This window comes from Euprymna scolopes, chromosome 30 (assembly GCF_053919585.1).
Source record: "Euprymna scolopes isolate OS-2025 chromosome 30, ASM5391958v1, whole genome shotgun sequence".
Classification (NCBI taxonomy): Eukaryota; Metazoa; Mollusca; class Cephalopoda; order Sepiida; family Sepiolidae; genus Euprymna; species Euprymna scolopes.
This window is the reverse complement of record NC_136511.1, coordinates 45830588-45851561: the sequence shown is the minus strand read 5'-3', so window position 1 is coordinate 45851561 and position 20974 is coordinate 45830588. Positions and strand designations below refer to the sequence as shown.

General features: G+C 34.2%; 1 protein-coding gene across 3 annotated transcripts in view; it reads left to right on the top strand.

Annotated features, from left to right (window-relative positions):
• Window positions 1-1813: 1813 nt before the first annotated feature.
• LOC145254784 (uncharacterized) overlaps window positions 1814-20974 on the top strand; it is a 371478-nt gene continuing 352317 nt past the window's right edge. For all 3 annotated transcript variants that reach the window (XM_080113568.1, XM_080113566.1, XM_080113565.1), the window contains exon 1: window positions 1814-3762. In XM_080113568.1, the coding sequence (XP_079969694.1) occupies window positions 3727-3762 (36 nt within the window). In that variant the 5' untranslated portion in view covers window positions 1814-3726. The remainder of the gene's footprint in view (window positions 3763-20974) is intronic.

The window sequence follows — 20974 nt, the reverse complement described above, 5'->3', positions numbered from 1 at the left end:
GAATATAGAGTGGGGAAAATTACTGACAGTAGTTTCAGCTGGACAGGTGTTTTTTGTGAAAGATTGGCGAGGGGGGACCAGAGATTGGAGCACAGACTGGCACTTCCCATAGAAATAACGATAAAACAACGACAGGCTTGCAACATCCCTTCTGTGGGAAAGAGGTTGCAGGGTAGAGAAAAGGCATCCCCCACTAAGCTACGAAATCTATTTTGTACACTGTCAAGGCAGGATAGGCTGTTTTTAGCAGCTCCTGCCCAGATATGGCAGCAGTACTCCATCCTTGGACGTACTTGGCTTTTATATAGATAGAGAATTGCATCAGCAGTGAGATATCTTCTGGAGCAGTAGAAGGATCCTACCATTTTTCCAGTGCCCTTGGCAACAGATACAACACAAAATGAAAGCAAATTGATAAAGATTACTAGACCAATGAGTTAAACGAGCTGGAACAAAGGAAGTAAGGACTAGATTGGATAATTCTGAAGAACACATACCATAATAGTATTTATAGAAAAGACTGAGACTAGCAACATCACATCTGTGAGAGATATGTTGCAGAGATCAAGAAAGAGTAGAGCCAATCAAATTACAGATGTGTTTCTGCACGTTATTATTATTCTCCAACAATGATGGCCAAATGTGGATGTCCCACTAAGGTTGAAGAACAGCTCAGCAGGTCTGATCACTTCTTTAACGATACCAGTCGGCTGTAGAGGTCGCACTGAGTTTAAAGAAACAACATGAGATATCTGGTCACACGATTATCAATGTTAATCAAGTATGGACGTCGCTCTAACGCTAAAGATGGGTTCGTCGAGTGTGATACTAGGATACAGCTGTTGAATCATATGGAGTTTGGACTGGTCTGGTTAGCGGCTGGAGAAGTAAAGATAGTTAACAGCCAAATAAAATCAACGAAACATAAACGGGAGTGGGTGACGTCAACAACTGGACAAGCAATGCTATTTAACAACTAGACAAAGTCATAGCAGTTATGACCACTATGGCTTACCTTGTGGACTAGTTTAGTTATTCAAACTACAACAAGCGTCCTGTTGCCAGACACATAAATAAATCAGGCCAGTAATTTAATTAGGAGATGACATGAGACAAAAAGATAAAAGCGAATATGGGAATGGCGATTTTAATAGCCCACGGGAAGTGTAAAAAATAAAATAAAATAAAAAATAAAATAAAAAAATAAAAAATAAATCCTATTTAAAAAAAAAAAATACACAATGAAATCCACCAGAATGCATTTTGGTCTCTTTTTAAACAAGTCAGTTATTTACATCTCTTGCTAACACTTGAAAAAAGGAAAATAAAAGAAAAAGAAAGGAATTACTTCATGATCCTCTAAAAAGAATTTGGAAGCATTTAAACTGTCGAATAGAAAGTAATTAAAACTGGCCCTAAGATTCTGAACAAATCCTCATGCATTAAGAGGTTGAATTAAAGTTTTGATACCAGAACCTCTGTTTATGAAATTATTCGATGTTAACATCGATTAAAACAACGATTTTATAACAATTTGGTTTAATTAACAATTAGCAAATGAAGCAATAATAATAATAATAACGCTATTATCGGCTGGCAATAAAGGAGACTCCCGGGCAACGTCTGGTATGGACAACAATTATAACAAGCCTAGCGGCATGTCCGAATTGTGGAAACCGAATTCCGTCCGAATTAAGAGCCTTGTAGCTAATTTGTGGAAAAAAAAAGATTTCTTGTCAATAAATTTTCCGAATTCAGCGAGAGCTTTATCCCCCCCCCCCAAGCAGGAGCCTGTGACGTCACATATCACCCCTCCCTTCCCATCCACTAAAAACACTGGGTCTTCGTCTCTTTCCTTTCACTCGCCTTCAAGAAAACTCTCTGTAAAAACCAAATTTAATGGATCGGTTGCGAGAGGGAGGATATCTTAAATGAATTAATAATCTCGCTTGAAGATGAAACAACCGAAAAAACAAGGCGGATTTCTGTTTAATATACAAACGCAACGGAAAAAAATCGGAACGTTCGGTTGAAAGGAATAGAAGCTGAGGTCAGTAAGATTCAAGAAAAATCGCGACGAAAACAGAAAAAGAGGCGGGGGTATCCGACATCCAAGCGTATTTTTCTCGATCTTGTTGTGATTAAACAGAAAGTATTAAAAAAAAAAGAAAAAAAAAAAAAAAAAAAGCACAAGAAAAAAAAATATATTAGCTTGTAAACAAAACAGGAAAGACCCGATTAGATTTATTCCTCCTGGAAATGTTCCGAGATTTTGTTATTTTTAAGGAAATACCCTCCTTTTTGAAAGGCAGGAAATACCCTTTCTCCATGGAAAGATTTAACCTTGAAAAAAAAAAAAATCATCAAAGTTGAGTTTAATTTTTTAAAAAATTATTTAGATTTATAAATCTATAATTATGCATTAATTCTTTTTATTTTAATAATTGCGGATCAAACAAACAGATCACCCCCCCCTTCCTCTCTATTTCTCTATAAGTGTATATCACAACAAAACCCGTTTTCTCTTCACGGAAAGTGCGTAAAATTACAATTAGAAGATTATATCACTAGTTATATATTTTCTTTTTTGGTCGCCTATATCCTCCTTTTAAAATCAATAAAGTAAAAAATAATTATTTAAGCAAACTGCGGCTATATGAGTAGCGTTAGGCGTAGTAGTAGTAATTGTGTTTTCAAAAAATAAACCAAGGAAGGGAACCTGCATCTTAAAGACACCGGGCTTTTTTTTTTTTTTTTTTTTTTTTAAATTTTCGACGACAATGTTGACAAAAAAAAAGCTACATTAAAGAGAGTGTAGACTAGCGAAACATTTGTTTTTCTTTGCATATCTGATATTCACAATAAAAATAAGAAAATCCTTTGAAAAAAAAAAATATATATATATATGATCGGATGTTTCTTTTTGCCGGCTTTAACAAAAGCACGTGACAACAATAATAATATTAAGAATAATGATAATAAATGATAAATAACAATATTATTAATAACAATTCTAAATTAATTTAAACCGGCCACACACACAAAACAATAACTTCACATTTTAATTTTATTTTAATATCAACGAGATGCAATTTTAGATGGACTTTTGCATAATTTTTTGTAGCCTACAATGCAGAAAACTATATAATATATATTAAAATTTATTCCTTTTCTAAAAAAAAACCCCAAAAAACTAAATCCTATGATTTAGTGGGTGTGTATTGTTTTATTTTATATTATTTTTGTTATATATTTATTACTCCCATCTATTTAATTGTTTCTTAAATAAAAACAACAACAAAACCGAGTAAATAAAACGTGAAGATATTCAAAACGAAATAAAATATTACATGCCTTCATTATTAAAAGGAAAAATTCAATTTAATATCATCTGTGATAAAAAAAAAAATGACTTTCTATTCGACATTTTAAATGCTTCTAAATTCCTTTCAAATTTCGAAGGTTCACGAAGTAACTCCTTTTTTTTTTGTTTGTCAACTATTAACGTTACTAAGAAATGGAAATGCATTTTGGTGGATTTAATTTTGGAATTAAATTATTGTTCGTCTGTTAAAACAATTTAACATCGCATTCGGATTTTTTTTTTCATCTTGGAACAGGAAGAAAATTGGTTTTCTTGTATCTGTAAAAATACTAGTAAAATATAATAATTTCCGAAAAAACAAAACAATTTTGAACTGAGGAACTCTGCAATGTTAACCATTAATGGACATATACATGGATAATATTTTACCAAAAAAGGTATTTATTTATTTATTTTTTTTTTTTTACTTATTTCTACGTCCTTTTCTTTACTGTTTGACATTTTTCTTGTGTTAATTCGATTTGTGTGTGGACCTGAAAAATGTTGCCCCCTCTTTTTATTTTCATTTTCGTCGTCTTTTTCAATTTTTCAGCGGATTATTAGCGAATGGACACTAATCTACCAGATTATTAAAGAAAAAAAAAAAAGATGTTAAAAACAGGTGCTCACTTTCTAATGCAACGTTATAGTAAATCGATCATCCATTTTAGAACCATTCGGTGTTTTTAGGCCAAATTTTGTGAATTTAACGTTTTTAAAAAGTAGTTTAGCCTTTTTTTTTTTTTTTTTTTTTTTAAATTTCACGGTTTTAAAATAATCTTTAAAGTAGGCTAAGCTGTTCAAAAAAGGCCAAAATCGCGAAATTTAACCTATAAACGTCAAGTGGTTCTAAAATGGGTGATCGATTTACTAGAACGTTGCATTAGAAATGAGCACCTCTACAAATATTTAAGTATTGACTTTAAAAATATTTTTATTAATTTTTTTTTTTTTTTAGAATCTGGTAGATTAGTGCCCATAATAATAATTCGCTAAAAATTGAAAAAAAAAAAGAAAAAAAAAAGATAAATAAATTAGAGGGGGGGGGGCAAGATTCTTCAGAGTTTTATGTATTTACTATTTAGTTAGTTGTTACCCAATTCGTAGCCCCACCCCTTCCTTCAGTTTAATTGAACTTTGGCAGAGAATAAAGCTGCAAGGCAATTAAAATTAACCGAAATGTCTGTCGTTGAAAAAAAAAAATAAATAAATGTGCGCTTTGCACTTATTGTATCGTGCTTACCAAGTTTTACGATATTTTGTTAAATTCTTACTTCTTTAATTGCCACCACTTTTAACATAAGGAATTACATTGCTTAATATCCGGAATATGTAATTACATATTTGCGGAAAATTTAAATGCGATATTCGTTTTCAGCATATCCGAAAACCGGTGAAAGTCGTCATTTTAAAGGAAAATGAGTGCTAGTGCACTTACTGATCCGCGCTATTTTTAAAATCGTATTTCCAAGTTTAATTCAAGTTTTGTTTTATTCAACTGTAAGGTTAAACTATAGAATAGGTACAAAACACCCATCCCATGTTAAGAATGGCTTTTTATGGGTATTACCCCCAACCTCCCCATGTTAAGAACGACTTTCGAAATAAGCACCTTTTGCAAGTAATCTTCAGTGAGATAACTAGACCATATTGATCAAATCAAATATACAATGAATAAATGTTACCATGGTCAATAAAAGTGACTTTTCTACCTACCTGGTTGATTATTTTTTGTAGTAGTTTTAAATGCTCTTTATGTAATCGTAAATATTCGCCTCTTTACGAGCCTCCGACATGGGGAAACAATGAAGATCATCGACTGTCATCTTGTTGGCTATTAACTCGTAACAAGTGGATATTTGTGATTACATAAAGAGCATTTAAAACTACTTAAAAACACAAAATAATGAGCTAAATAGGTAGAAAATTAACTTTTATTTACTATGGTAACATTTATTTATTGTATATTTGATGTTTTTTATTTATTTATTTTTATTTTTTTTTTGGCTTCACTACTACTACTGCTGCAGTGCTGGCACTGCTGCTGCAGCTGCACCCTTAAAATTGAATAAATTAACAAAAGAAAAAATCATACAATTTATTAACCCCATCCACTGACCCCGGGTTTGCAACAGGAAAAAGAAAAAAAAAGAAGGTAAATCAAATTTTTTACAGAAAAAAATAAAATAAAAACAAAACAAAAAAAACAAAAAACACGAAGAGTTCTAGTCTGTACAAGGGAAGTAATAATTTTCTGAAATCTTGTGCTAATTTAGCAGAACTCAATTTTGGCCAATTGTCTTCGAAAACTTTTCATTAATAATTTTCTGCTTTATCGTTTTTCATAATTTTTGGATATGTTCATTACTGCGACATAATTAAGTAAATACCATTGGTTTTACTTGAAATTCAATATTTCAGTTTTCGGATTTCGCTCTAATAACGAAGAAGCACTTTTTTTTTTTTTTTAAATCATTTTTGAATTCACATGTAATTTCATTTTCTTTCTTGTAGAAGGAAAGGCTATTGTTTTTAATTCTATTTGGCAATTTGTTCAAAAACTATATTGCCCTATTAGAAAAAAATAGTTATTAAGGTCTAATTTTATCGTCTTTGACGATATTCTCACAGATTGGAATATTAAAAATATGTCCACCAGTCACCACCACCACTACTACTCCACTCCACCATAGTTTAACAATAAGTTGAAACGAAACATTTGAAGTCCTCTCACAAACAGTCGATGCAATTTGTTTAAAATTCTACACCTTTGTGTAATTAATTTTATGTCGTATTAAGCGCTTTATTTATTAATTTACTTCAACCATACACCATTTTTTTTGTTGTTGCCTTTTTGGCTTTCCGTAGATTTTTCAAGATGATCGTTTAGCAAAACAAACGTTTGATATTTTTCTTTGTGTTCAAAATATTGTTTTACTTTTTAAAAAGTACTTTTCTTTTGAAACAGTAGATCTAAACTTAATTTAGGAAAATAAAGAACATCTTTTCAGTTTTTCTTTTGATTTTAAGAAAAAGATAAATAAAGGAATCGTAAATAAAGTATTAAAAATCTTTTTTGTGACTTCGTTTTCTTTCTTCGAAGATTTTAATTATTTGACACGCCTCATATTACAAATCATTTTAGCATTTTGATTCATATATTTGATTTTTTTTTTTTAATGATTTTATATGCACAATATATATTTTGTAAGTAAAATTCAATAAATGTGGACGGAAAGGATATTAAATAAAAATAATTTTTACATGAAGAAACTTTAGCTTAAGCTTAACAAAGAAAAACAACAAACCTAAACAATAAAAAAACAATAACAAAGGCGTCAATAACAATAAATAAAAATGAAACAATTACAATTTCGTCTTCACAACAAATAAAGATAACATTTTTTTCATTAAAACAAAAAACAAATCGGTACTTGTACAGATTAGGAACCGTGTTATTTTTAGATATGATTTCCAAGTTAAATTCAATTTTTACAGTATATTTCTTTTATTTTATTAAGTGAAAGTACAACAGTTACAAAACACCCACCCTTCCCCCGATCCCCATGTTAAGAATTGGTTTCTAAATAATAGCGTTATTTCAGCACGGTCCATATTCTGCATAAGTCTAAAAAAAAATATAAAAATCAATTTTATTTATCTCTATAGTAATATAACTTGTTTCGATACTTACGCAACTCAAAATACGGGCCGTGTTATTTTTAGATAGGATTTTCAAGTTAAATTCAATTTTTTATTCATCAAACTGTTAGGTGAAAGTACAGAATAGCTATAAAAACCTCATCCTCCTCATGTTAAGAATGGCTTTCTAAATTTGCACGGAAATGTTAAAATACAAACGTGGGTACTCCTTGGACGTTGAGTTCCATGGCGACCAGCAGAAAAAAAATAATGGTCGCTCCCTTAGTCCCCCCCCCCGCACGTAACATTTTTTATTTACTGACATCCAGGTGTGTCAGAAATTTCGTGAAAAATATTGAATAATTCCACCCCCTGTCTTTCCAAGCTTATAACTACCCGAAAAATGTAATTCAAGCCCTAATTTTTTTTTCAATTAAAGGAGCAAGGACCAAGGTTTCATTAAAAAACAAAAAAACAAAAAACAAACAACGTGCTTTTTTAAGAAAAGTTTTAAACTTCAGACTTTACAGGTAATTTTCTAAAAAACACTACTTTTTTGTTTTAAATTTGAATATATTATTTATTGATCTTTTATCTTCAATTTGTGATATATAACACTTTGGTGAGTAAATTAATTTACTTTTTAATTGACATTTCAAAATGGGAGGCGTGAATTAATTCGACCCCCTGTCTTTCCAAGCTTATAACTACCCGAAAAATGTAATTCAAACCCTAATTTTTTTTTCAATTAAAGGAGCAAGGACCAAGGTTTCATTTAAAAAAACAAACAAAACAAACAACGTGTTTTTTTTTTGTTTTTGTTTTTTTAAAAAGGGTTTAAACTTCGGACGTTACAGGTAAATTTCTTTAAAAAAACACTACTTTTTTGTTTTAAATTTGAATATATTATTTATTGATCTTTTCTCTTCAATTTGTGATATATAAAACTTTGGTGAGTAAATTATTTACTTTTTGATAGACATTTGAAAATGGGGGGGGGGGCTTGAATTAAAAAAATTAAAATATTATATTCGGTTTAGCATAAGAAAGAGCATAAAATTTCAGATTGACCCTGAAAATATCGTAAAAATAGAATCAATAGAAAAATTTTGATAGATTTTTTAAGTTTAAAAATTGAAAAATACTGAACTCGTAAAATTCAATTAATTTCATTAGTTTTTTTTTTTAAATAAAAAATAATAATATTTCTATTACTTTTTATACAACTTTAATAGTTTATTTTGGAAGTATAATCCATAAAGAACATAAACAACCCACTTTTAAAAGAGAAATTACGAGTTTTTTTTATATTTTATTCGTAGTTTCGTGTTAGGGGTGTCAAAAATTCCTATAAAAATTCTGATACACCTTGCCGTAGTAACTAAACGATTATTTGTCACATTTACAAACACTTATTTATTTATTTATTTTGAAAAAAAAAAAAAAAGTTTTACTCATTATGAATATTAAAAGAAAAAAGTTACTAAACATTTATTAATAATGTCTCACTTTTACAGACATTTGTTTTTAAATTTCTTTTTAAATGACGACTTTTATCGACTTTTTTTTTTAAATAGTATTTACGGATGGGTATACTGACAAATATCAGTTAAATTTTGCAAATATTTTTTCACCCCTCTCTTAACATGGGGAGGTTAACAACGGATTTCGGAATAAACACCATGGGGTGGGGGGTGAAAAAATATTTGCAAAATTTAACTGATATTTGTCAGCATACTCATCCGCAAATACTATTAAAAAAAAAGTCGTCATTTAAAAAGAAATTTAAAAACAAATGTCTATAAAAGTGAGACATTACTAATAAATGTTTAGTAACTTTTTTCTTTTAATATTCATAAAGAGTAAAACTTTTTTTTTCAAAATAAATGTTTGTAAATGTGACAAATAATCGTTTAGTTACTACGGCAACGTCAGTAAATAAAAAATGTGACGTGCCGGGGAAGGAGGGACTAAGGGAGCGAGCATTATTTTTTTCTGCTGGTCGCCATGGAACTCAACGCCCAAGGAGTGCCCAAACGTGCCATATTTTTCTCTAATTCCGGGCAACGCCAGGTAAATAAGGATGCATTTTTTAAGAAAAATTGCAATATTTTAAAGTTTGAAGAATAATTTTGGGTCGGGTGGTCCTGGTTCTGACCACCCGAAGACTTATCTTTGATTACGGGGAGGTTGAAAATAGGAAAATGCTTTTCGTAATAAACATCCCTAACCTCCACATGTTAAGAACGGCTTTCGGAATATTCTTTGGAGGTTGGATAAACAAATGCACATTAACCTAATTTTGTAATCATGTAGTTTTCCAACATGTGTCATTTTCTCGAAAATCGATATACATCAACCACTATCGTTATTTTCAAGTGCTCGTCTGAGCTCCAATCTATGCCCCCCTTATCAAACTTTCACACTCGTCTATCTAAAACCACTGTCAATAATTCTGCCCACTCTCTGTACCAAAACGTGGATTTCATAAACAAAGCTTCTTTCCTAGAACTGCCCACCTGTGGAACTCTGTTCTGCTGGTCTGCTTTCCAGCTGACTACAATATAGTTGTCAACAAGTTCTTAATGAGCCGTCCCATTAAACAATCCAATTTACCAAATTTCGACTACTAACGATTACTACCGTCCCAATGATCACCGTACACTCATTAACCCTTAACCCCGAGTGGCCTCTGAGCTTTGATAAAAGGTGACTCCTTTGTAAAAAAAAAAAAAAAAAAAAAAATTGCATAGATTAAAAAAAAAAAATAACATACTGAACGTAAACGTATTGGCGTTAAAATCAATTTAGTAGTATGCATGAAACAAGAAACACTTAAATTACTAAAACTTGTTGATATAAAAACTGGAATGGAGAAGAGTTAAGACGAAAATATAAAGTCGGTTTTAGTAAGTAATGTAAAAAAAATATCTTAAGATAAAATATTCATAAAAATATTTGTTTCCCAACATAATTAGTTTTTTGTTATTAAATTATTTTTGTATAACATACTAAAACACTTTACTTCCGACCTGTTTCACAAATCCCAAAACCTCAACATGAAATATCTCCAGAAAAAAAAACTCTAATAAACCTAGAACCCCATCTTCCAACGTAGACGCCTACTACATGTGTCCTTCTTCACTATCAGGGGTCTACGTTCCAACCTTCCAGAGGTTGAAACCCAATTACAGGAGACGAAACCGGACATATTCTTTCTAAGCAAAACTGGAATAGGGCCGACCACTTCCCTAGATAAGTTCATAATTAACAGATACTCTAACTTAACATCTAAATCTGACCCCTAAGACCGCCATGGGCATGGAATATGTGCCTACATTAAAGATGGCTTCCCATGTTGCAGGGATATCTCTATAGAAGATCCTAATTTACCTTATATGTGCTTCCGGGTTGCACTTGGTTACACATCTGCATTTATATTTGCCCTCTATCGGCCCCATAACAGCGGAGTTACTATCTTTAAGAGTATATCTGAGAAAATAGACCACATCCTGTCTGCACATCCCTTGGCTAACATTCACATCTGTGGTGACTTCAACGTCCATAACGTGGAATGGCTGACCCACTCAAATAAGACAGACGATGAGGGGAGGTTTTGTCATGATTTTGCCATTGCTTATGACCTCACTCAGATTGTTCGCGAGCCCACCCGTGTGCCCGATACTACAGGTCAGTATGCAAGCCTTCTAGACATTTTTCTCTCTACTTCCCCTGATCTATGTTCATGTTCCGTTTTTTCTCCTCTAGGATCCTCCGACCACTCCGTCATATCAGTTAAGATAAAAATGAAATGTAATAAGCCCCCAGACGTAACCCTCCCACCGTACTGTATACCGATACTCCATGGCTGACTGGAATAGCTTCTGTACATTCATATCTGATCTACCTCTGCATTCCATGTTTAAAAAGGATCTGTGCTCTATAGTATCAGACCTGACCGAATGGCTAATTGTAGGCATAGACTGATTCATACCATCTAAAAATTCCAACAAAAACCCAACAGCCAGCCATGGTTCTCCCCAGAATGTGCTGCTGCCATCGTGCACAGAAATCACTTTTTCCATAACTACCAACGTAATAGATGCACTGAGACTAAAGCTGTTTTCAGGAACGCAAGCAACCATAAACATATTTCCTCCTATAACACAGAACACGCTAGGTAACATACAAGTATCTGTGCGTGAGGTCGCCAAGCTAATCAAGAACCTTGATTCCAGTAAATCAACTGGCCCTGACGGCATCCCAATTATAGTGTTTAAAAAGCTTCAATCTGAACTTGCTCCCATACTTACAAAACTGTTTAAGCGCTGCCTTAAGGAGAAGTGCTTTTCAACACTCTGGAAAACCTCATCAGTATGCCCTGTATTTAAGAATTCAGGTAATAAGTCATCTCCCTCTCACTACAGACCAATAAGTCTCCTGTGTGTCATGAGTAAGTTGCTGGAATCCATATTAAATAGAGAAATAGTCAACCACCTCAGCAAAAAAAACCTTCTTAGTGACATGCAATATGGTTTCCGTTCTGCAAGATCTACCGCAGATGTGCTAGCAGTTATATCTCATAGGATTAGTGAATCTCTTGACAAAGGCTTCCTTTCTAGGGCAATTGCTCTTGACATATCAAAGGCCTTTGACAAGGTATGGCATAAAGGCCTACTTCACAAGATTTCCAGCTACGTATCACTGGTAATGTTTTCTCAATCATTAAATCATTTCTCTCCGATAGGCTCATAAGAGTAGTGGTTGATGGTCAGAAATCAGAGGCCTACAGTATAAATGCTGGAGTCCCTCAGGAGTCCATCCTGGGCCCAATACTTTTCCTGATCTACATCAATGATCTCGCTAAACACATACTTAAATCATTCGTTGACATCTATGCTGATGACACTACCATCTACGGCAACACATCAAAGGCTGTAAATGACAAAGCTCTCTCTCATTCTCTCTCCTCTGATCTCGAGCGCGTGGTTCAGAGTCGGGGAAGAGGTGGCTGGTTACCTTTTAATGCATCTAAAACCAAGCTCCTATCTTTACGTCATCAACGCTCTGATCCCCATCTGGCATCAATTGAAATGGATGGCTCTCGTCTAGGAGAAGCCCCATGTTTTGACAAGCTTCTGGGCTTGACCTTTACTCCTGATCTGAAATGGAACACGTACATCAAGGTCGCTGGAAAGATGGTGGGATCCTTCTACCGCTCCAGAAGATATCTCACTACTGATGCAATTCTCTATCTATATAAAAGCCAAGTATGCCCAAGGATTGAATATTGCTGCCATATCTGGGCAGGAGCTGCTAAAAACAGCCTATCCTGCCTTAACAGAGTACAAAATAGACTTTGTGGCTTAGTGGGGATGCCATTTTCTCTTCCCTGCAACTTCTCTCCCACAGAAGAGACGTTGCAAGCCTATCCTTGTTTTATCGTTATTTCCATGGCAGGTGCTCATCTTAACTCCAATCTCTGGTCCCCCCTCGCAAATCTTTTACGAAAAACACCCGTCTAGCTGAAACCACTGTCAGTAATTTTCCCCACTCTTTATCTGTGCCTAAATCAAAATGTAGATTCCATCAAGAAAGCTTCTTTCTTAGAACTGCATGCCTGTGGAACTCTGTTCCGTCTGCCTGCTTCCCACCTGACTACAACATGGATGTCTTCCAGTCTAACATAAACAAATTCCTGATGAACCGCCCCCTTAAGTAGACATTTTTATTAAATCCCCACACTAACGTACTGTACATGCAATAACCCTTATCCCTGAGTGGCTTCTGGGCCTTGATAAGTGGTGATCACCTTGTAAAAAAGAAAAAAAAACAACTTCTTTTCGGTTAAACTTTTCTTCGTTCCAATTTTTATGTCAACTAATTTTAGAGACGGTCATCTTGGATCTCTATGCCAACATGTCGGCTTTTATTAATTTAAAGTGTTTTTCCCGTTTCATACGTAATACTAAAATGATTTTAACGCTGATATATTTCAGCATGTCATAATCCTTAAAAAAAAAAAATACAATTCTTAATCTTTTCGGTCAGGAAACTACACGTTTACCATTAGTTAGATAAAGAGGGGAAATGCGAATCTGAATGGAAAAATAAACATTCCTCAGTTCCACACACACACGCACACACACACACAGCAAACTAAATATTATGGCCTCCGTTCGATGCACAGTTAAGGATTAGTTACCACAATACCTCATTTACTTAAGAAATCTTGGGTTTGTATTACTATACACATAGATTCGAAAAAGTTGTCAAAAAACAAATATAGAACAAATAAATGTTATCAAAGGCAAGATAAGTTACTTTTCTACCTAACGGGATACTTTTTTAGTGTTTTTATTTAATGTAACGTTTATTTGGCTCGAAAAACATAGTGTTTACCGATGTATTGGAAAATTTAAAATGGCGCCGAACTCTCTGCTGACCTAAGTAAGTTTGGGAAAATGAGTTAAAAATAAAAAACTGTACAAAATACTGTAAAAAAAGAAATGAATATATGTCAGCCTATGTCACGGTAACATATATTGAGCGAGTTTCTAATGGTATTCTGTATGCTTTTTAATTTTTAACTCATTTTCCCAAACTTACCGTATTCAGCAGAGAGTCCGACGCCATTTTAAATTTTCCAATACATCGGTAAACACTGTATGTTTTTCGAGCTGAATAAACATGTTACATTAAAAGAAAAAAAGAATTAACCAGTTATGTAGAAAAGTAACTTATCTTGCCTTTGTTATATTTGTTATATATTTGTTTTCTGACAACTTTTTCGAATCTGTGTATTGTAATACAAACCCAAAATTTTCTTTGAAACTACTGGTCCAATCTGGCTGTAATTTTGTATGGACCTTTGTATAAGGTGCAGCGAACTAAGTATTATGGTATCTGTTTGATGCAGTTAAGGAATCATAGGATTAGTATTGAATACAAAATAGAGCACAAATTTAACTATATTCAACCATCAGTTCGGCATAATGCACGTTCTAAATCAACGGGCTATAACATTTGCCATTTTTAATGGGTTAAAATGTCTTATATATCGTTTCTTTAGGCTATCATGGGCAAAATATATATTCGATGGTGAGGCCCTAGTTTGCGGGCTTTGGGGAGTGTGGAGCCACCCATTAATTGCCATTGCTCCCAGATCCATTCTGACCTGGAGTGGTAGTACCTGTTAGGGTCCCAACTTGGGTTAAATAGAAACCGACTTAAAAAAAAAACAAATATATTCTTTTAAAAAAATTTCTTCAAAATCACTGGATTCGGCATTAAATAACCTGAAAAGGGTTGATATGCCGTAAAACAACCAACCAACCACTTTTTTTTTTAGATATATAGATTTAAAAAAATTCTGGTCAGCTTTCCTCAAGTTTTAGTCACCTGGGGCAATAGGTACCATCTCTTGGGGCATTAAGCATCGGGACTATAATGTACAGTAATCACACAGCCATTCCTCATTTTTGATGGTCTTTAAGTAAAATGTTGTTGCTGGTACACTGTATGTGATACTAGGAATTACAAATGTCACATTGGTCTACCCTATTTTGGGTGTAGATAGACTCTTCCAAATAGTATGAATAATTGAGTAATTAGTATTCGTGGTGGTAGTCCTTTGCCATCATTAGTTTTATACATCAGCTGAGGATCAGTAGCCTTGTATCTGTCGGGATGAGGTATAGTCCTGGGTAGTCCTAAATGCTGCACTCACTTAGACCTTACTTCCCTTCTTTGGAGTGAAATAAGTTTATTGCTAACTGTCCGAGACATGCTGACAGGCATGCTCAGGCTATTTTCAGGAGGCCAAACTACCCTTTCTTTAGAGGTGCTTGTTTGATTTTCCCCCACCTTCCAACCTTGTGTCGCATTTTGCTGCGATGGGAAGGAAGTTAAGCAACATACCATTTCTATGCTTCTGTAAATACATTTTTATGAATATACGGCCATGTTTTCTTAATTATTATTGGCCCTTGAAGGTCACAACACAATTTTAATGATTTCAAATCGTGCTCTTAATTTCAGCATGTAACATTCTAAAATTTCATTTTCAAGGCATTATGCGTCAACAGATTTGATATACTTGGTATTATGATACGATTGTTTACAGTGAAGAGTTACATGGTGTATCTATGTCGTGGAGCCGTCTCTGGGACGATTGTTACGTCCTGAGCACAGCAACTACGATGAAACAATAAGCACACCCGCTTCAGATCAGATTGGTTGATACATCGTCAGCTATGTCTGCTGATAGGTCTTCTCTTCAGGTTCTCTTTCGGCGTTATTCCTGGCAGGACCACTGTGCTGGAATTTTGGTCCCCTGATTTATCGGAGAGGGACCTATGTTTTCAGTGGCGCCCGTGCATCTGTCTGTGCATCCGTTAGTCCAGACGATTGCCAGATAACCGTTTATTAGTTTTTTCTGAAATTTTGCCACAAATTGTATTTCATTAAATAGATGTGCATAGTAAAAAAAATATTCTTGCGAAAATTCCTGTTGCATCCCCAGGGGCTCAAAAGAGGTCAAAAATGCTCCAAAATGGTAAAAAATGACACGTTTTGCCCCATAACTTTTGATCCATCCATTAGATTTTTCTGAAACTTGGCCAAAATGTGGACCCTATTGTTCTTAATATAAATCCAGTATAGGTGACCCTGGCAAAATTCTTGTTCGAGTCTTTGAGGACTTTTAGTGCTAAAAACGCCCCTTTTTGTGGGTATTTTTTCATATTTCTCAACAAAAACTTGATATGTCTGACTATATAGTAGTTTTTCACGGTGGTCAACTCAAATATACATGTGTTAAGGCCAAGATGGCCGACCTGTAACAACGTGGGGATGGAATTTCTTTTCCTCAAACGAATGCACCAGGTTTATCATTTACAAAATTAACTTTTTGTTGGTAACATCGAATGGAAATCACATCTGACGAGTTGGTGAGAAAGAAAATTTTTATGAAAACATAAAATCATAAAATTGTCATCCCATTAACGAAACGGGTGTAATGAAGAGATCCAAGATGAAATAAACGAGAGTTAAAAGAAAAAATGTAAGTCTTTGAATTTCAACAAAGTTTTGTACTATATATAAAGTACACAGGTTCAATAAAATATGTTGCGAAACACTTTAGTGAGAGTTAAAAACATTTATTATTCGGAAAGGAAAGACAAATAGAGGTAAAAGTTCTTAATCCATAGAGTTTTGAAAAAAATACTTTCCTTCTTGTCAGAAGGGAGGAGGTAGCAAAATGCATAAAAAAAATTTTGCTTGTAAAGTATTTAAAGAAATTAAGTATGAAAAGTCTCATACTAGCGTGAAAATGGAATGTAGAATAAGGAAACAGATGGAGTTGGGTAAAAAGGAAAAATGATTTCACGTGCGAGGGTGTTCCCATGGTTATTGAGTCCAAAGTTCAGTGAATCCAAGAAGGTAGTGAAAGTAAATTATCCAAGTTTGTAGTGGTCCGAATCTATATATATAAAAGGCAAAGTATGTGTGTGTGTGTGTGCATGCATTTTTTGTGTATGTCCGGCAACTATTAAAATTTTTCTACTAGGATTTTGCAGTAATATCGTGAGGTCTGTGTTCGACGGAATTTATAAATAATTAGAGAAAAAATTGCAAAATACATCTTTTAGATGCATCAAAGGTGGTTTTTAGTGATGCATTGTCCTCACTGTTGATTTTCGAGTTCTGCATCATATCGGCTCAAGTTGCAACCCACCCTGATTCCTGAAGTGTCAGGTCACCTCCCTGAAAGCTCTGTGCTATGAACATAACAAAACTTGCAAGAAAAATAAAAAAATTCATCCGAAGTGATGCGACAGGCTTTTATTTTTCGTATTCAGACATGTCTGTTGGTTCCTGGCAATGAGAAAAGCCCCCTCCCCCCAACGATTTCCTTTACTTTTATTGCAGTCGGGTTCTACTTTTATTTATAACTTGATATCTATATATAAAAAAAAAAATTAGTAAAAATAACATGGGTTTTGGGGAGTGGGAGCAGAAGTTTATTGGTTTCTTCACTATGATTTTATAGATTGACCAACAAACTAGTTAGGGGAGAAATCCTTCACGACTGAGACAATTTAAAAATTTTTGTTCCTTTCTCCATGGTGTCTAACTCTGTCCTGTGAGGAGGCAAAGTAAATAGGTATCGTTATTTTGCTGGATTTCGGCAAAATAGCTTTTTGGTCCCCCGACCAAAAATTTACCCTCGTCTGTTTGTCCGTTTGTCTGTCTGCACTTTTCTCAATAACTACGCCTTGGAATTTTTTGAAATTTTACACAAACATTAAGCATGATATGAGTAAAAAGTAACGGAACAGATTTTCTGGGAAAACTCCGGTTGCCCCCCATAGGGGTGCTTTTCGGGTTAAAATGGCTAAAATTTGACACTTTTGTGCTTATTAAAAAAATTGATGCCTTGGATTTTTATAAAACTTTCTGAAAAGTTGTAACTGATTGATTTCTATATAATTTTGGGGAATCTGTTGGGGTAATGCCTCAGGGGCTCTTTTACGGCTAATAAAAACATTCCATTTTTGGGACTATTTTACCATATTTGTCCAAAATTTTCTGTGTATGCCTATTTAACAGTTTTGCATGGTTTTGAACTCAAATTTATATATGTTAAAGCTTTGGGGATTTTTAAGGCTAAATAGGGGTGGGGTGGGGGCAAATGATGGATTTAGTCTTTTTTTTTTTTTTGCATGGTGCAGAATTAAAATTTACATATGTTAAGGCCTAAAACTGCATCGTTTGTTCATTTTCATCAGGATTTGACGTCCCCTGGGGACTTTTGAGGCTAAATGGAGTGGGGGCAAATGCTGAACTTATTAATTTTTTTTTATGCCTCGTTCACTGTGCACGCACGGGGGACCATGCATGCTTCACTTGTTCTTGCATGAATTTAACTTCTGAATGGTCGTGCATAATTTCGGATTAAAGCAGTTTAAATTTTCTATTTTTATACCTTGGTTTTATTGCGTGATTTGAATAAGTTCTTTTATGTCTTGCTGTTAGAAGCAGCAGCAATGAATGTTAGTGATTTATTTTTATTTATTTATTTATTGTGACATATCAATTCTCAATTAAACAAAATCTCCAATCAGTTTTTTTTTTTTTTACTAGATAGATGGCCACTGTTTATCAAGGCCCAAAAACCACTTGAGGACAAGGGTTAATGAGTGTCAGGTGCCCGGTGAGACAATGCCTTAGTGATTGGTAGTGTTTGTTTATTAAAGAGGACGGTTTAACATGAAGTTGTTCGCATTAGACGTGAAGACGATCATCTTATAGTCAGCTGGGAAGCAGCCTTGCAGTATCATGTTCCACAGACGGGCAGTTCTAAGAAAGAAATTTTGATCATGCTATTTCTGTTTAGTTTTAGACACACATAGATAAGGGAAATTATTAGCAGTTTCTTTCAGCCATTCCAAAAAAAATGAGGATCTTCAGTTCTGAAATCCTACACATACTATAAAAGCTCAAACACAGTTTTTTTTTTTTTTTTAAAATCTTTTTCTTTATACTGTATGTTTTCTTTCAGAGATAACACACACGCATATGTTACAATCAAGCATGGGTGTCTTGGAGTGAAAGGCTTTTATCAAGCAGTACACACATAAGTTGGATTATTATTATTATTATTATTTGAACTACAGTTCTCATCTTAAGTCTCCTGTGCGTCATGAGTAAGTTGCTAGAATCTGTGTTAAATACAGAAGTAATCAAACATCTCAACAAAAATAACCTTCTTAGTGACACTCAATATGGTTTCCGTTCTGCTAGATCTACATCAGATGTGCTTACAGTTATATCGCATAGGATTAGCAAATCTCTCGACGGTGGCAATCTTTCTAGGGCAATTGCTCTTGACATATCTAAAGCCTTTGATAGGGTATGGCATAAAGGTTTACTTCATAAGATCGCTAGCTAGGGTATAGCTGGAAAAGTCTTCTCAATTATTAAATCATTTCTTTCTGATAGGTTCATAAGAGTAGTAGTTGAGGGGCAAAAATCAGGAGCTCACAGTATTAATGCCGGTGTCCCTCAGGGATCCATCCTGGGCCCAACTCTTTTCCTGATCTACATTAATGATCTTCCAAATCATATCCTTACATCATTTGTAGACATTTATGCTGACGACACTACCATTTATGGTACCACATCTAAGACAGTAAACGACCAAGTTCTCTCCAATTCTCTCTCCTCTGATCTTGAGCACGTAGTACAATGGGGAAAGGAGTGGCTGGTTACTTTTTAATGCATCTAAAACCAAGCTTCTCTCTTTACATCATCAACATTCTAATCCACATTTGTCATCAATTGAAATGAATGGCTCTCGTCTTCAGGAGGCCTCAAGTTTTGACTAGCTTCTGGGCTTGACCATTACTCCTGATCTTAAATGGAACACGTATATCAAATCTGTTGCCAAGGCCGCTGGAAAAATGGTGGGATCTTTCTATCGATCCAGTAGATATCTCACTGCTGATGCTATTCTCTATCTATATAAGAGCCAGGTACGTCCAAGGATGGAATACTGTTGCCACATCTGGGCAGGAGCTGCTAGAAAGGACTTGTCCTGCCTTGATAGAGTTCAAAATAGACTTCGTAGCCTCGTAGGAGATGTCCTTTTCTCCTCCTTGCAACCTCTATCTCACAGAAGAGATGTTGCGAGTTTGTCTCTGATGTATTGTTATTTTCATGGAAAGTGTTCAACTGAGCTTCAATCTATGGTCCCCCCTCGCCAAACTTTCACAAGAAACACTCGTCTAGCTGTAAACACTATCAATAATTTCCCCCACTCTTTATCTGTGCCTAAACCTAAACGTAGATTCCATGAATAAAGCTTCTTTCTTAGAACTGCACGCCTGTGGAATTGTCTTCCGTTTTCCTGCTTTCCGGCTGACTACAATATGGTTGTGTTCAAGTCTAAAGTAAATAAGTTCTTGATGGGCCGTTCCATATAGGTTATTAAATTTGCCAAATTTTCATTACTAATGATTACTATATTGACCAATTTCTACTGTACACTCTTTAACCCTTATCCTTGAGTGGCCTCTGGGCCTTGATAATGTGGTGATGCCTTTGTAAAAAAAAAAAAAAAAAAAAAAAAAAGTGTTATTTTAACATTTCAGCCAATATAACCTCCACAAGTGGATTAAGTACTAGGTAAAATTCAAATCTAAGCACCGTCTTCTGGAGGTTGAAGACTTAATTCTCAGTGTGGACGATACTAGTAATACAATTGTGAATTACTTCAGACTTCAACCTGGTCATGGTTGACGAAATGAGTATGCTTACCCCGGATTAAATAAAGATTCTCGAGTTTGTCAAGATAAACCTAAAGCAGGTTGGAGGTTACATCGGTCAAAACATTTTGAAAATAACACTCAAGATGAGAACGGTAGTCCAAATAATACTCTGATTTGAAAGCCACAAGTACCTTTGATCTTGTAATAGCTGAGAACCTACAAACTACTAAGCATAGCGACAGCATATACACACTTATAAACGGACGATCTCTAGCTTATCTGAATGTATTTGTGTTGGTTTGGTATGTTCAAAACTAAATAATCCGATTTGAAAGCCACAACTTGTAATGACAGCTAATAAATGGAAAGCTATGTTAAAAAAAATATTACAAAGGGTAAGGCAACGAACAATAGACTTGATAATACGTAATTAGTACCCGAGTACTTTCCGCTGAACTCTATCTTTATTCCTTAATGGCATTCAAAGATAAAAGATTTCACATATTTCTCGTGACTGACACGAGTTATTGCCCGAAACAAATATTCACATAAAACTCCAGGCTACAAAGACCAAACATTCTCCTCTCTAATTGGCAAATAATTTCTAGTCTAGTTTATCTTATAGCTTGTCTAGATTCTAGACATTTCCATAGCACATTCTAAGATCATTTGTAGACATTTATGCGGACACTAC